The sequence below is a fragment of the Pholcus phalangioides genome, unplaced genomic scaffold (assembly GCF_987345545.1).
Source record: "Pholcus phalangioides strain wild (caught in Gottingen) unplaced genomic scaffold, Ppha-v1.0 ptg000042l_1, whole genome shotgun sequence".
Lineage (NCBI taxonomy): Eukaryota > Metazoa > Arthropoda > Arachnida > Araneae > Pholcidae > Pholcus > Pholcus phalangioides.
The window spans coordinates 7,235,401-7,251,602 of NW_028301628.1; the positions used below are offsets into that span (position 1 = coordinate 7,235,401).

Sequence of the window (16,202 nt, forward strand, 5' to 3'; positions counted from 1 at the left end):
TAAGCACAAATGCAATATCAGTCATGACCCTTCTTTATTTAGTTAAGGCGTCCGTGGCTTCAAAGGATAAAATGAGGCTTCCATCGGGACTGGATTTACTTTGACTCTTCTCTTCTGTGATTGTTTACTAGATCGATCCGACTATCAGAGATAGCGAATACAATTATTATACAATAATTAAAATTCTAATTGCCAGGTGTATAATGCAAAATTTTATGGATTATATTAATTTTGATATTATACAAATACAAGCATAAATTACATAAAGACAGCGACACAAAATACACACATATATTACATGCACTATGTAGCCCAAAGGGATGGTAAGGTTCGTTCCAGCAGGCTATGATTTTTATTATTGATTTTTTTTATTGATTTTTTTCTTCTTCAGCAACAGCTTTTTTATATATTAGATGTATTTTACTATTTTAATAAAAATTAAATTATGTTAAATATGTTATTTAGTAACATTGTAATATGTTTTATTTAAGTAACACGTTGGACAATAATTAATTTCAAATAACTGCACTAAAATCTGTGTTCTTGATCATATTAAAGATATTGTATTTTGTGTTTCTATAACTGTGTGATTATTAGAGTAGATGAAGTTCATTATATTTGGAGCCGATGTAACAAAAACTTTTTGAAATGATGTTTATTACTTTTAGGCACTTGATAAATGTTTCTATATCTACATATATTCGAAGTTCTATTTTCATTTTTTACTAACCATTCTTCATTTATGATGATAAATTTGAAAATTCCGAACATGTAGTTCTGTCTCAGTGTCAATATGTGGCACTGATTTTTCTTTGTTATCTATTGGAACATTTATTAATTCCCTTAATTTATTATAAAGATTGTCTAAATTGCGTATGTTCTCATAATACGCTCCTTCCCCAGACATGTATATATATTCCATAATTTATATTTGAGTAAACCCATGCATAGAAGATATCTTTTAAGAAATTATTGTCAACTATAAAGGACTCCTGAACGCATTCTGAGTTTTTTTACCATTTTTTTACTATGTATGTTTCATATTTTAGGTTATCTTGTATAACTATTCCTAAGTATTCATAATTAAGATTCTACATATTTCTTCACAATCACATTCTAATACAGCTTGAGATTGGCAGTGGGTATGCAGTTTTACGTGGATTTCTGTATTATCATTCATATTTCTTGTTTTCGTACGCGTAAATTCAGTTTTTTGTGTATTTATTTTTAATTTGTGTTTAACTAAAATATATTTATAATTTTAATATATTTCTCCTAAAATGTAGATGTAGAGAGGGAAGAGTATGGAGCAGATTGCCATTGGATATCATGTGTTCACTCACATGTCACAGTTTGTGTCATTCTCTCAGAGTCTTTGATCTTTCATCTTTTTCAATATCTTATGCATTTTAATTCATCGTATTGCGTTTTATTGGTGTATATGTCATTGACAAACCCAAAGTATGGCTAATTGCTAATTGGTCGAGAGTTTCGCCTAAAGTCCGATTTTCCGATTTGGCCGGCACATTCGTGAAGTGGCCGGGGATTCCTGACCAAAGTTCGATGTGCTAATATAAGGCGGTCCGGTAGGAGCCAAATCCATTTTTTCTTTCATCGCCAACGTGTTATGCATGGCTATATATAGCAGCTGTATTGGATTAGCTCCATGTGACGAGAAAAATAGAAGTGGAATTTGAGAGAAAAACTAAAAATAATTACATAAAAATATATTTTTCTCTGTCAAATTTTTGGAGAAAAACATGATTACCACATCGTAACGGTGGTTTCATGGGTTACCATAACTAACGTGGACATAATTATCACGAAAAATAAGCCGATTTAACGATGATTCCCGATCATATCTTTTGTTGTCGAACTTCCCCCCCCCCCGGCCACTTCGCTAACTGGTTGGTCAATGTCCAAAAGTCGGACATTGGGCGGGGCAATTTACAATGAAATCGGCCCCTTCGCGAACTGGCCAATTTCTGGCTTTGGCTGTAACATATATATGCTTATGTTATTGTACGTTGTGTGTGTGTTCGTTTTTTTCAAATCTATATTAATATATAATAAAAAAATGTCACTTCTTTAATGTATTTTTCCTCTTTGCGTTTCTTGAGTGTAACTTTCTCCATTGTTTTTACTGATATTACTGTTTTTACTCTCTCTCTCACACACACACAAACACAGTTCTATTGATTATTTCAATTTGAAATATCATGCAATATTTTTTTTGCAATTTTTTTTTTCTCATTTTATCCTATATTGAATTCTCTTTGTGTATATGAAACTGTGTGATATATCAGTGTGAACGCTGCACAGCTGAAATAACGCCAGCAGCTTCATCAAATTTTCTACCGCAGAGCTTCTCCTTCAAAATCGGAAACATGCGGACGGGCGTTTTCGGGATGTAGCACCATATTTGCAACCAGTTCACTACGCTTTCTCGATATGTTTTGTCCAAATTTTTAAAAATTGAAGCATAATGTAAATGTTATAATAAAATGATGTCACAACCCGCCCTTAAAGTCTGGATCTCGCACCACGCTTTCTCTAGCTGTTTCCGACGTAGAGGAAGAAGCTCATAGGTACAAAATTTGATGAATATGCTGACGTTATTTCAGCTGTACAGGGCTCCAGAAAAATCCTTCTCTATTCCACTTTGCAAACTTGATTGAACGATGGGATCATTGGTTGATGGGAGATATTTTGGAAAAGAATAAATTGTTTGTATTTTATATATATATATATATATATTCGAATATTTTCGGGAGTTAAGCTTATCGGGCTATTGGGATTTTAATACTGCCGAAACTTTGGCTTACCGGTCATTGGGATTTTGATATTATCCGACGTTTGGCTTATTGGTTATTGAGATTTAGGTATTGTCTGGATTTTTTCACTTAATCGAATTATTGGGATTCTGATATTGTGTGCATTTTGACTTTTCGGGTTACTGGTACTATGGAATTCATAGGAGTTTATCGCATCGGACTATCGAGATTTATGTATTATCCGGATTTTGAGTTACTGGAGATTTTGACATTGGCACGAGTTTTTCTTACCTGGTTATTATAGTGTTTCTCAAAGTGTGCGTCGTGGCTCACAGGGAATTTCCAACCTTTGTCACGGGCGTCGCGACGAACTCGAAATTTATGCGCCTATTTTTCACTTTGATATGGTTCTGTTATAAGTGAAAATACCACTAAAAACTTAGGGGAGCTGCAGATGAAGCATGAATCGGGCAAGGGAGTTGTGGGTGACAAAAGTTTGAGAGCCACTGGGATATTGGATTTGGTTATTGTCAGGATTTTTATTTATCAGATTATGTAGATTTTGGTACTCGAGGTAGTTTTTGGCTTATCGGGTTATTGGAAATTTAGTATTGTCGTGGTTTCGGCCTGTCAAGATTTTGGCTGTCGTTTGCTTGGCTTGTCAAGCTTATGTCTGTCAGGGTTATCGGCCAGACATCCTTTGTTGCATCGTTAAGAGAATCAGAAAAAGAAAAAAAAAGGATAACCTTACGTATCCATGAATTGAAAGTGATTTAGTATAATTTAGAAATTTCAAGAAAAAATTCCCAACAAACAAAAAAAGGAACGTCGATTGGGAAACAAGAAATTAGAGAAGACGGTAAATGAAATATAATCTATGTAAAAAAAAAAAAAAAAACTAGGTTGAGTACAAAGAGACAAAAAATAAAATCCCAGTTTCTTCAACGGATATCATCATTACCATTCACACAAGAAAAAGAAGAAACAACATTAAAACACTTATTCTCTTATTATTTTTTACTCAAGACGTTGGGAGTGTAAGGGTAGAAGAATCAGTTACGGTAAGGAAAAAAAATAATAATAACACACAATAATATAATATTAAAAAAAAAAAATACTGCTCTTCTTTCTTCAAGGACCTGACATGTTAACAGAATAGATAATGGACAACAACAACAATAACAAAAAAAGCTAATTACATATATATATAAAAAAACATTTATACATATAAATGAAAAAAGAAAATACTAATAACAATAATCCTTCAAAAAGTTCTACGAGAACTTTGTAGAGAAATGACTTTTAACGTTTAAAGTAAGAAAAAAAAAAATTATAACGTTTCTCAACCATAATCCGGTTCCTTTTGTTGAGCACTTAAAAGGTAAAAATACATTAAGGAGAAAAAATACTGTTGTTATTATTATTATATAGGAACGAGAGAGATATATAGGAGTTGTAATAGAAAAAAAAGAATTGTATGCGAGAGCCACCCCCGCCCTATGACCTTGGTCGTATTCATCGTTGGTCGGATGTAGAGCAGTAATGTAAAGTAAGATGGCGGTGATGAATCGTTGGGATTCGTGTTCTCTAACGACCGTGGGATTTTTTTTTTACTCTTTAGGTCAATGTGAGAGATGAGCTTTTTCCGTATTTTAAGAATTTTTTGGGAAAATATTGTTGAGATTTTTTTTAATAATTATTTATAGGTCTGGTCCGATTAACCGATCAATTATTAATCGCAATTAAAAATTTTAGTTGAGTTAATAGATTCGATTAGTTTGATTACAATTTTTACTAAAAGTTTGTGAATTAATTTCTTTTTTTTTAAAAACTGATCAGATGTCTTTTATAAATCATGTTCTATACAGAACATTTTGTATAAGTGATCATATCTGAAAATGTTTGAATCAATATTTGGACCAAATTCGATTCAACGAAAACTGGTGATTTCAGTTTCAAATTGAGTTTGATGGGAGTTTTAGGAGACGGCCAATATGTATTGTCTCCACTGTGTTAACAGTAGTTTTTCGTATTCTTGGAAGCATCAGCTCGTCTCCTCACAAGTACCATTCGACAGGAGTTTCTAAGAAAACAAGTAACAGCATAATCGAAAGTAGTTTCGAAATCTGTGAATAATAACGAAAAATAACCGTTAAAAAAACAAGATTCACGTGAAGAAATTGCAAGCTTTGGAAATTATTGTTTGAAGAAATTACAAGTTTTTTTGGCATTAAATTGCTTGAAGTGGGCATCCTTAATTTCTCAGCCTATTCCTATATTAATGTAATATATTAATATGAGTGAATTGAATAAATTATATTTTTATAGCATCTATATTAATATTATGTGGTCACAAAAATATTCGATTAAAATTCGATTGATCGATTAAAAAGTTTTGATTAACCAGTTAAAAATCGGTTCCCAGTCCTAATTATTTTTTAAATTTATTAATTATTTTCGTGGCTGAGTTTGATTATTAAATGAACAGAACCGTAAATATATTAATTCCATATTGAAGAAAACTTTTTCGAATATCAAGAGGTACTATGCTCTAGCACAGTGGTTCCTAACCTTTTTTTCCATCCCGCACCCCAAGTGCAATACGACTTATCTTAACGCACCCTCCTTGGAAAACTCGTTTTCTATCTGTTAGAAAATTTTGTTTTCTGTAATTAATCACATAAATTATCCATTGATTACATTAGTTATATATATATACATTAATTAATTCCCATCCATTAAAAAAAAACTTATGGTTATTATGTAATTTCCTTTTCGGCTGTAGTTAATGTTTAATTTCGGGTTTTTTTTAAATTAATTCAAAAACTAAACTGGAAAAGTTACCATTTTTTAACATTTTCGAAATTTGTGGGAAAAAAGATTTAAGGAAGAGTATTGATTATATTAGTGCTCTGACTGCAAGTGTATTATTATCAGATATTCTTACCATTTACGGATTCCAGCTGGAACAACGATATATAAAAGCTTGGCACTCGTTTTTTTTTTTTGTTTTTTTTTCATGTTTCCCTTGAATCATGCACACAGCAGTATCAAATTTAAAAGCAGCATGCTAATAACACGAAGGAGAAATGTGAACAAACGGAATTTATGAATTAATGTTTTTATTCCCTCAATCGAAATGGAAATCAAGCACGATCGCTAATCGAAAAAGAAACTTTTGCAACGCAAATTTGACACAAGCGACAACTAAACGATGATTTACCAAAATATCGGTAAAATTCATGTAGTTTTAAGAATGGAAAAATTAAGTTTTTATCATCATTTAAGTTGTTAGTTAACTAACACAATTATCTCAAACATGTTGTAATTTTTTTCTCATCTAACACCCCCAAAAATGCTCTCCCGCAAACCTGGGGTGCGGGCACCCCTGTTTAAGAAACACTGTTCTAGTAGAAATGTTATTGGAAATATTGTTGAAAAAATATTATTAACCATTGATTTATTTCAAATTTGGTTCCCGTATCTTTAACTATACAGGGTGTCCTGCAAGTTCTAATGTAGCTTCTAAAACCGTTCGTCTTAGAGAGGTATGGTTCTAATTTAAAAAAATGCTCAAAATGTGTTTAGCAATCACCCCGTACCAGTTTTGAGAGTGAAAACACAGTGTCAAAAAATAAAAATATATACATTTTTGTACACGTGCTTTCAAAAAATCAAATAATTGAGTGCAGTAGTATTTTTTAAAACTCTTTGATATAAACATATTTTTTAGTGATTTTTTAACATTTTCCTCCTGATTTTTGATCAGCATTTTTCTTTTTCTTTTCTTTTCCATGGACAGGAATTATTACTTTTTTTTTCAATTCAATTTTTTTGTCACATGGTACATGTTGTTCCCGGACAAAATGTAATTCCCATTTCAATTTGATATAATAAATGAATTTATATATTAATTGAAATATTTGTACACACTCAATTACAGGATATCTGTATAGTTAATTTAAAGCATGAGATAAATTTGTATTTTCAAATTTTAAGAAGTTAATTTTCATATTCATAAGCTCAAATCAATTAATTGAAGAAATTAATTTTAGAATAAAAACTTATCCTTTAAATTTGATTAAATGAAGGAAAATCGAATTCAAAATTATTAAATTGAAACATTCATTAGAAAATTTAAAGTTTCAATTTAAGAAGAAATTAGTTTTAAAATACAAAAGTTTAAAATAAAATTTAAATTTTCAAATGGAAAATCTGAAACAGAATTAATTTATAAAATTAAAAAGAAAATTTCGGATTAGAAAATGAAACTACAGAATTACGAAAACATTTCCTGAAAAAAATTTTGTTTAAGAAATAAAATGTTTTCGTTAAAATTACATTTTTTACTTTCACTTTACGAAAAATGATTTTATTTTTATCAGTATTATTACATGAACGAATAAGAAAACAACCACAAATAAGTCAGAAATATTTATATTCTTGTGTAAATTATTTATTTATGGTCCAATACCCGGATGTACAACCTGCGTATCTCAACAACGGCAAAAACAATGCGTTTGCATACAAAAAAAAACATTTCTTTAAATATACATTAAAAAATTCGGCGGAATATCGAAACATTTGAGGCATTGGAATGTAATCAAATATGGCAAATAATAATAATAATAAAGTTATTTGAACAACTTATCGGAATGTTTATGCGAGTATAACTACTAACACAGTAGCTAAATCATCAACAATAATAATAACAAGTGTTGTAATAATATCATTATTACTTATCTGAGAGGAAAAGAGAAGAAAATATACGTATAAAAATAATAATTATAGTTATAACTACGGCTAGGATTTCTATGACTTTGCATATTTCGCTATTTTTACGAGATGTAATTTTCTTTGTTTTTCAGTAGTTTTAGAGCATTTTTTACGATCATCATGATTTAAGGCATATTTTCGTATTTTCTAGCGTTATTGAGCATGGTAATTAAGAGGGGTTTTTTTTTCTCCCTATTAGCAACTGTTGGGAATTTTATCTGTATATTTTCGGCATCATTTTTGAAATTGATTGGCGATTTCCAGGGAAACCACCCATATTTCTCTCGAGGAAAATATGGTCAGCCCATTTATAAAAGCGTATTTTTTAAGTTTTAGGGCATATGTTTAGTTTTTTTAGGTCGTAAAATACATTTTTATGGAGCTTATTGTTTTGGTTTTTAAGTCATAAACATCCTGACCCTTGTTATAACTATTGAGGTAAATGATGATGGGGCAATCACAAATTTTGCCTTTGAATTTCAAATATGGAGAAATAAAGGAACACTTGATTTTACTGGAAATAGAAAGCAATTATAACGTTTCATTGTTGTAATGTTATAGAATATTTCATTCTTTATTTTATTTTATTTTTTGGAAAAAAAGAAACTTATTCAACATTATATGATTTAATTTAGCTTCAATTTCCAAAATAATTGAATATTTTCTTCTAAAATCAATTTTTCTTTTCTCTCGAAAAATTGTATACTTCTTTTAGCACTTTTTATAATTCATTTGAATTAATTTTAAAATAAACTTTCTATAATTTTCATTATTTTTTACGAATTATGATTCTTTAAATTATCAAATTTCAAATAATTTAAATCAATTAATTATTATCAATTTAAATCATTACCTAAATTTTGATTTGATAAAATTGTATTGGAAAAGATTTTGCATTTTTTCAGAAATTCGTGAATTAATTAAAATTCAAATTGTACAATTTTCACTAATTTTTAATCAATTTAAATCGAAAGTTTTTGAACAATTAACTAAACTTTCCATTACTTTTTGAACAAATTCTAATAGACTTTGAAAATTTTTTACAAACTTAGTTGAAACTGCAATTCTGTAAGAATTTGGATGTTTTTGGAAAATTGATTTTTTTCCAGAATTTATACATAAACGATTTCGCAATTTTACTTCTTACGTTACATTTATTTTTCAAAAATATCAAATTATTTTAATCAAAATGCTAAGTAAAATTTTTATAAAACTTTTCTAAAATGTTTGATTTTATTCTGAAATTTTCGATTCGAATCACAAAAAAATCAACTTTTAAAAAATATATATTTCTTTCCGGATGCAAATTTATTCCAAATAATTTTTTTTATAACATTCTTTAATCGTATAAATGTTTTTTGCATAAACGGCAATTGCTTCTCAATCGATACAGTTAAAGTGCACTATTATATAGTAAGTGTATAGGAAAAAAAAAGTAAAACACAACACATTGCTCACTGGCCGAACGTCCTGCATAGCAAACGAATTTGCATAATACATAAAACAATAAAGTAATTAAAAAACGGAGGAACAGATCGAAAAAAGGAAAAAAATCAAGTAATTGATGCGGAATTAAGATGTAAAACACTGAGTATGATTGGCCGAGATCAACTGCTACAGCCAATAGAATCATTTCACGCATCAATCAACATGGACGGCTTATGAGAATATGAACTAATTATAAAGAAATCCTAATCTCTCATCATTAATAACCATAAAATATTGGTTATTATAGTAATGATAATAATTAAGGCACGTAATTTCTTTCTCAACATATATTCGTATACATTTTACGAACTGCGGTTTCAATAAAAAAAGTATCAATATTTCAATAATCTTGGATATCAAAATATTCTTTGTAAAAATTTCGTATGTAAAATTAGATACTAAAAATTTTGATTTATAAATTTGATTATGCGCTCTTGATTTTGATTATCAAAAGTGAATAGTTAATTGATTTTGAAGATAGTTGCTGGAATGTGATGGCTCGTCACCCGTAAGAATTTCAGTTTGATTACCGTTCAAGTTCTAGCCCAATGTTTTGGCGATCAAATACCGTATTTCTTTGCCTATCCCCTGTGGAACGCTTAACCCATTATATGTCATATATCGCTTTTCCCACTCAAATATTTTTTTCCAAAAAACAAATTACATGAAAATAATAAAATGAATGAAATATGAAAGGAACACTATTTGTGTGTGTGTGGGAAAATTATTTTTTCATTAATTAAAATTATTATTATTCATTTTAATTAATTATTATTTATTAAAACAGAATATTTCTATCGAGTTTGTAATCAACAGTCACTTCGAAATTTAGGTACAATAATCAAAACTAAAAATTCCACTGCTTAATTAGTAATGATAACAAGCGTTCCAAAAAATGGACAGTGGTTAATATTGGGTTAAGTTTTAAAAACTAAATTTTTTGGAGGCTGCTCTTCCTTTAATTTTTGTTTCTAAACTTATACAATCTCTAAGGGTTTAAATCACCAATAAGTTAAAAAATCGAATATTATTGTATCTCAACTATTCATTTGAACTGATAGTGGGTTCCGTTTCAAAATATGGCCACCAAAAATCACCCTGACAAAAAAATAATTCTCAAGTTAAAAATTGCAAAAAAAAAAAAAAAAAAAAATAGGTTATACAAATAATTTAAAAATAATAGGTGACAAATTATCAGGAGTTGTTTTCTTCATGATAGCGCTTCTTCCCGTCGATGTTTTGACAGAATATGTTTTTGATATTGATTTTGATAATGATGATGTTTATGCAGCGATATTTTTGCAGGAATGTTTTTTCACAGAGGATGTTTTGACAGCGTTTTTGTTTGCGATGTTTGTGGTGATAATGGTTTTTTTACTTGCGATGTACTTGTGGTGTTTTTGATGGGATGTTTCATGATTTTTTTTGCAATGCGATGTTTTGACAAACTATTCTATGCAGTAATGTTCAGACAGAAAATGCTTAGACGCGATATTACGATCGACAGCCTCAAGTAATCATTTCCTAAAATGAACTCGTTTGTAGAATACATTAAACAGTAGTTGCATGACAGTTAAATTTCATACAGGACAAATGGATTGCTTATAGTGTGGAACATACTAAACTATATTTTTCACACTACGGCGCATGCTCAAGAAATACGGTACTCATTATCGAATATACAAGATAGATATAAGGTCGGGTCCCTCATGGGCATTGCACATTGAGAGAAAGACAAATCGGAAAATTACCCACCAAGACAATGGATGGAGTAAGCAGGGTCTTTGTCAAGACAACGTCCATGAAAATAATCAGGAAACGTTATATGAACATTACACGCCAAAACAAGATGAATGATTCACCACCGAATGAATCATTGACAAGTCTTTCATTTCGAAATTCTCCAACGATATACACGGCGATAGACCTAATTCACATGAGAGACTTGCGTTATAGGGTGCACATGTACATCATAGACACCAAAAAAAAAAAAAGATAACAGCAAACTCTTATTGTCTTTCCTTTGCAGGCAGGCAACCCAATGACAGTGTTGACCAATTCTTTATCGGGGTGTAGCGACCGTGCTCCTGCAGTCTTTGTGCGTTATTATGGCTAATCTGTGTCAATAGGTTAGTTGATACGGTCTACATCTGAGAAGGTGAATCGTAACTTTCTCTGAGATGTGTTGTTTCCTTCCTTTCGCGAATGACACATTTCTTTCTCGTGAAAACAATCTGCATTGTCTTTATATGTAGTATAGATGACACTGTAAAACACTAAACGTTACGCCAGGGGCCTCTTAAAAAGACTGATATAATGACACCTTTCTCTCACCCTCGCTTTCTGTGTTGTTTCCTCTCATCCATGTGATATTGTTTCACGGGCGGTAGGTCAGAGATTAAGACGAACGAGTGTGTTCCCGAAGACTAGTTTCCCGCGTATTTCGAATAAATTTGCATATCACGTACAAACTGCCTTCTGGCTATTTGACACACACGGCCTAATGCATTATTTATTTATGATGTCTCTTTTTTTCCACGTGTCTGATCGATCCCTTTGGTGTGTGACGGACTAGTTTTGTTCTTGTTATTTGATGTGTTTAGTGTGTCTTTTTTTTTTCTCACGGTACATTAATCACTTGATGGCCATTCTTCCGAAGTCGTATAATATCAATGGCATTTCCATGTGATGTCCATGAAAGGTGGGACCTAGAACCCCTCATGTGAAAGTATTGATCGTTTAGGTGCTTGAGGTGTGGATATAGGTGATAAGAATAGGGGACCATGGATCAATGTAAATAATGATGGTTTGGTGATTTTGGCTACTCTTGGGATCCTGTCCCGATTCCGATCAGGACTTTTTTTTAGGATCTAGTTCGGTGAAACAATATTTAATGATCGGCTTTTTGCAGTGTTTCTCAAATGGGCAATATCGCCCCCTGGTGGACGATGGAATGATCCGGGGGCGATACAAGCTACGAGTATAATATAGAATCCTATGTGTCCGCTTGAGTTAGGGGGCGATGAAACAAAAAGCTTGGGAAACTATGGCTCAGTATATCAATAAGTAATATAAATACGGTAATATGATTGCCCTGAATGACGAAAAGAATAATCAGATTTGGGTTCGCTGGATCCTTCGCCGAATAATAAGCCAATCCTTGTGATTGGGAAGAAAGTCCAAGAAGGCAGCCAATTTTTTTGGGGGGGCTAGGAATTTTTTACGGGCATCATATCAATAGTAAATTTTTAGTGTGAAAAAAAAAATACTAATGCACTTCATTCCAAGCTCCCAGGGCTAGAGTCCAATCATTCCCATTGACCTGAAACCTTGGTTTTGAGACCATGGCCAGATAGAATATTGTAGGAACTGGGATGCGGTCCAGAAAGATTTTGGTAGTAATTTTGTTGGACAGTTAAAAAGAAGTTATGATGGGAGTCGATGGAGCTATAAACAGCTTCGAGTATGGTCCAGAGAAAACCTATAGTAGAATTTAATGTACGGTCTTGAAAATATATGGTACCTTTTACCATGTATATTTTCCTGACCGTAAATCAAATCGGTAGAGTGGTGGAATACATTTGCATTGCTGTCCAGAAAGATCATGGTTGGAGTTGGTATTTGGTCCGGCGATTCATGTCTTGACTGAAATTCGTTTGTTGGTTTTAGTTGAATACTTACATAATTTAGAAATTATTATTCATCAATCCCTATATTACCTTATTATAATTGAAACGCGCCATCACATTCCAGCAACTAAATTAAACCAGTAGAGCAAAATCCTAATAACAATTCATGTTCCACATGAAATAGCTGCTAAAAACCACGAGCAATAACTTCATTATTAATACTTATCATAGAACATTTTCTTAACATTCATGATTGCATTATCATCATTATTTTCCACGGGAAGAAAAAAAAATCAAAAACATTGAAGGCACATGATTATTCTTTCAAACATGATAAAAAAAAAGAAAACAAATATACAATAATAGTGATAATAATATGCTACCTAATTCAAAGGCAACATTTACCTGATGAACTTGGTGGGAAAAGGCATTGGGGGAAAAAAATAATGGCATAATTCTGCCGTCAACGAAAATAATAATAATAATTCCATAATCTAATGAAATTAATTAAAAAAATACAAAAAAAAAAATTGCTCTTTTTGTGTATTTTTTAGCAAAATAATAGTAATTGTAACGATTTTTTTTAAGTAGACTCGTGACTTAGTTGAAGACTCTTATTGGTCATGAGCTTCTTACAAAGACAAAAAAATAATAATAATAATCGTGATTGTTCATAAATAATCTCGCAAAAAAATTCAATCACAGCATAACTGGCCACTAAAGATAATATACAAAAAAAAAAAACATATTTATATATACTATATATAATATCTTTCTCGTGTTTCGTCCTAATCTGGAATGCTTTACGGAATAAACGTCATCAAGGATGAAGGCACTTATGGCAACCGGAAGCACTTTGTTACATTTTTTTGACCTCCAAGTCAGTCCCTACAGACGTGTTTGTCTTCGGAATGGACGGGTGTTGGTCAGTGTTACGGTCACTTTTTTTTTTCGATTCCTACTCGGGTTGAGGACCGCGATAATGTTGTTGGGAACGACACTGAATGACCGGATAAGATCTTCAAAGGAGCTAGATGATTGGTTGATGATCCGAATCAACAGGATATGATTTTCTTCGACGTCAAGTCCAGTGGCGTTTCGGCCCTCGCTGGCGGACCATCGGCTTCACTGGATTCGTCCATGTTGATGTAATCGTCTTCGTCATCGTCGTCCTTGTCGATGACGGTGTCTTCAGAGCTCGGTGTCTCTGGTTTCTTCATGGACAGGTCGATCGGCGTCTCTTGTTCCGGAAGATCGGAGAATGACTCGGATGTTACAACTACCATGGCGTCGTCCCTAGGAGCTCTGAGTATGTTGTTGTTGTTGTGGTGGTGGTGTTGGTGCTGATGGTGATGGTGGTTGTTATTGTTCAGTATGGTACCCGTCGTGAGCAGTCTGTGCGGTGGAGAATAGCGTAAGTCACCGGGGAATAATTTGGGCATGGCGCTGAAAGTCTTCGCGTAGAAAGCACTGTTCGCCGGATGGAAAAAGAACTTGCTGGGGTGCAATGGCGATACTGGCGAGAGTGGGAGGCTCGCGGCCGTTGTCGTCACCGTGTGATGATGGTGGTGGCTGTTGTGATGGTGGTGGTGGTTGTTGCTGAAACCATCCTTCCTGTCGTAGGACGGGCTACTGCCGTCGAACGTGTACCCGTTCGTGTAACCGTTGGAGTTAGTCTTTGGAGGATAGAAACCGTAACCTAAAGGACTGGCCGGATCTCCTGTCCCAGGATCCGAGGATGGCGATGACCGGCTGGTGTGACCGTTGACTGGAAGTGAACTGTTCTCTGAGTAATCCGGTCGGAAACTGGGCATCATGTCTTTGGTGTCGTAGGGCAACTGGCCGTTCTGTAGGACGCCTTGGTCGGCTAACCTGGTTGACATTTCTGCTTGGTCTTGTATGAGGCAATGGATCTTGAACCAGTTGGACCGTCTACCATATCTTGAGCCTGCACAGGGACAAGAAAAAAACAGAATTAATTGACGTCCCACTTCATTACAAATAGAAGGAAACTAAATTTCGATTGCTAAGTGAATTACATCTATATCTAAGTCATTGTACCGTACATATTATACAGTCCAAAAACGAATTGCATACTGGGAAAAATAACGGTGCCAAAAAAAAAAAACAATTTAAATCCTTTTCGCCCGAAGGCACTTGAAATCGTCTTTTGGGTCCACATTGGTGTTCCACCAATTGACTTTTAACAAGTCGTTGAACGACAATTTTTTTAACAAGTCATCAACCAATTGATTTTTTCAACAAGTCTTCCAACAAAGATTTTTTCAATAAATCTTCCACGAATCGAATTTTTTACATTTTATCCCAAGAACTTTACAAAAACTCTTCCAACAAGAAACGTTTGGACAAGTCTTCCATTAAATGCTTTTCTTCCACCTTTTGTTTCCAACAATGCAGTTTCCGTTGTCTTTCAACAGTAAAAACATGTGCTGTCAGTAACTAGTATCATCTTTCACAAAATGAATTTTTTGACAGTAATTTTCATTTTTTAAACAAATAAAATCCAAAGATATGTGCCCTCGTAACCAATTGAATTTGGGGTTAAGATGTTAGTTGAATCATACTTTGAGTCGAAATATGGATATGCTAATACGCAAAAACTCGGACCAAAATCTGAATTCTTAATTGCACATGCTTGAAATTTAGCAGTTAGCGTGGGAACCATTCCGGGAATGAAACCATGGAAAAATATCCCACATCGTCGGTTATCAAACCACAAAAAATATTCAGTGATAACCATCTTTTAAGGTTCATTTGTTTCTTATTTGTCACAAAGAATCTGGGAAGAAGCACGCACATACGCACATACTCAGGGAAGGCCTGTGCAAATTTAGAAAATTGAGAGAAATCACAATAGCAAGAAATCTGTCTTTTGTCACGACTATCGACTGTTTTCTCAACCAAATAAAAACTATAAATATTTGCCTTTTTCCCAAGTGGATGTTGCTATTTATACTAGTATTCGACATTTTCTCCTCGAGAAATGAACCAGCCGGGCAACATATGTATTTTACAGTAATAACGGCCTCACATATAAATGCAGCAAATGAAACCTTTAGCCCTTCTATAGTGTGCTATATATCATGTCAATGGAAGGTCGATTTTAAGAAATGATGCTCAGGCAAGCCATTAACGTCTTTGTTACATGGCTTTTGGTAATAAAGACTCGTTTCTTTTTTATATTCTTGCCATAACAGAAAAGAAAAAAACTCTCCTCAATATGTTGGAAACATGAATAATCTATTTTTGAATCTATTCTGCGAACATGCTGTCAATTCAAGTAATTTAGATCAGCTTCATGTTTCTTGTGGCCTTCTACCATTTTGATGTTTTTTCCATCATTTTCGACGATAAAAAAGGATAAAAAATATAATATTATTTCTCACGATGACCTCCGCGTGATCCCTTAATTCTTTTAATGATGGCTGGCAATGGAACTTTATGGTGCTCATCAACAGGATCATTGAATTATGGACCATGTTGGAAAACGAGAAACGGCGCTGTAGGTGAACTA

The 16,202-nt window shown here is 32.7% G+C and overlaps 1 protein-coding gene across 2 annotated transcripts in view; it reads right to left on the reverse strand.

Moving 5' to 3' along the window:
• Nucleotides 1–11,640: 11,640 nt before the first annotated feature.
• LOC149064394 (uncharacterized) overlaps nt 11,641–16,202 on the reverse strand; it is a 94,272-nt gene continuing 89,710 nt past the window's right edge. For both annotated transcript variants that reach the window (XM_089254845.1, XM_089254846.1), the window contains one exon: nt 11,641–14,615. In XM_089254845.1, coding sequence (XP_089110971.1) covers nt 13,723–14,615 — 893 coding nt within the window. In that variant the 3' untranslated portion in view covers nt 11,641–13,722. The remainder of the gene's footprint in view (nt 14,616–16,202) is intronic.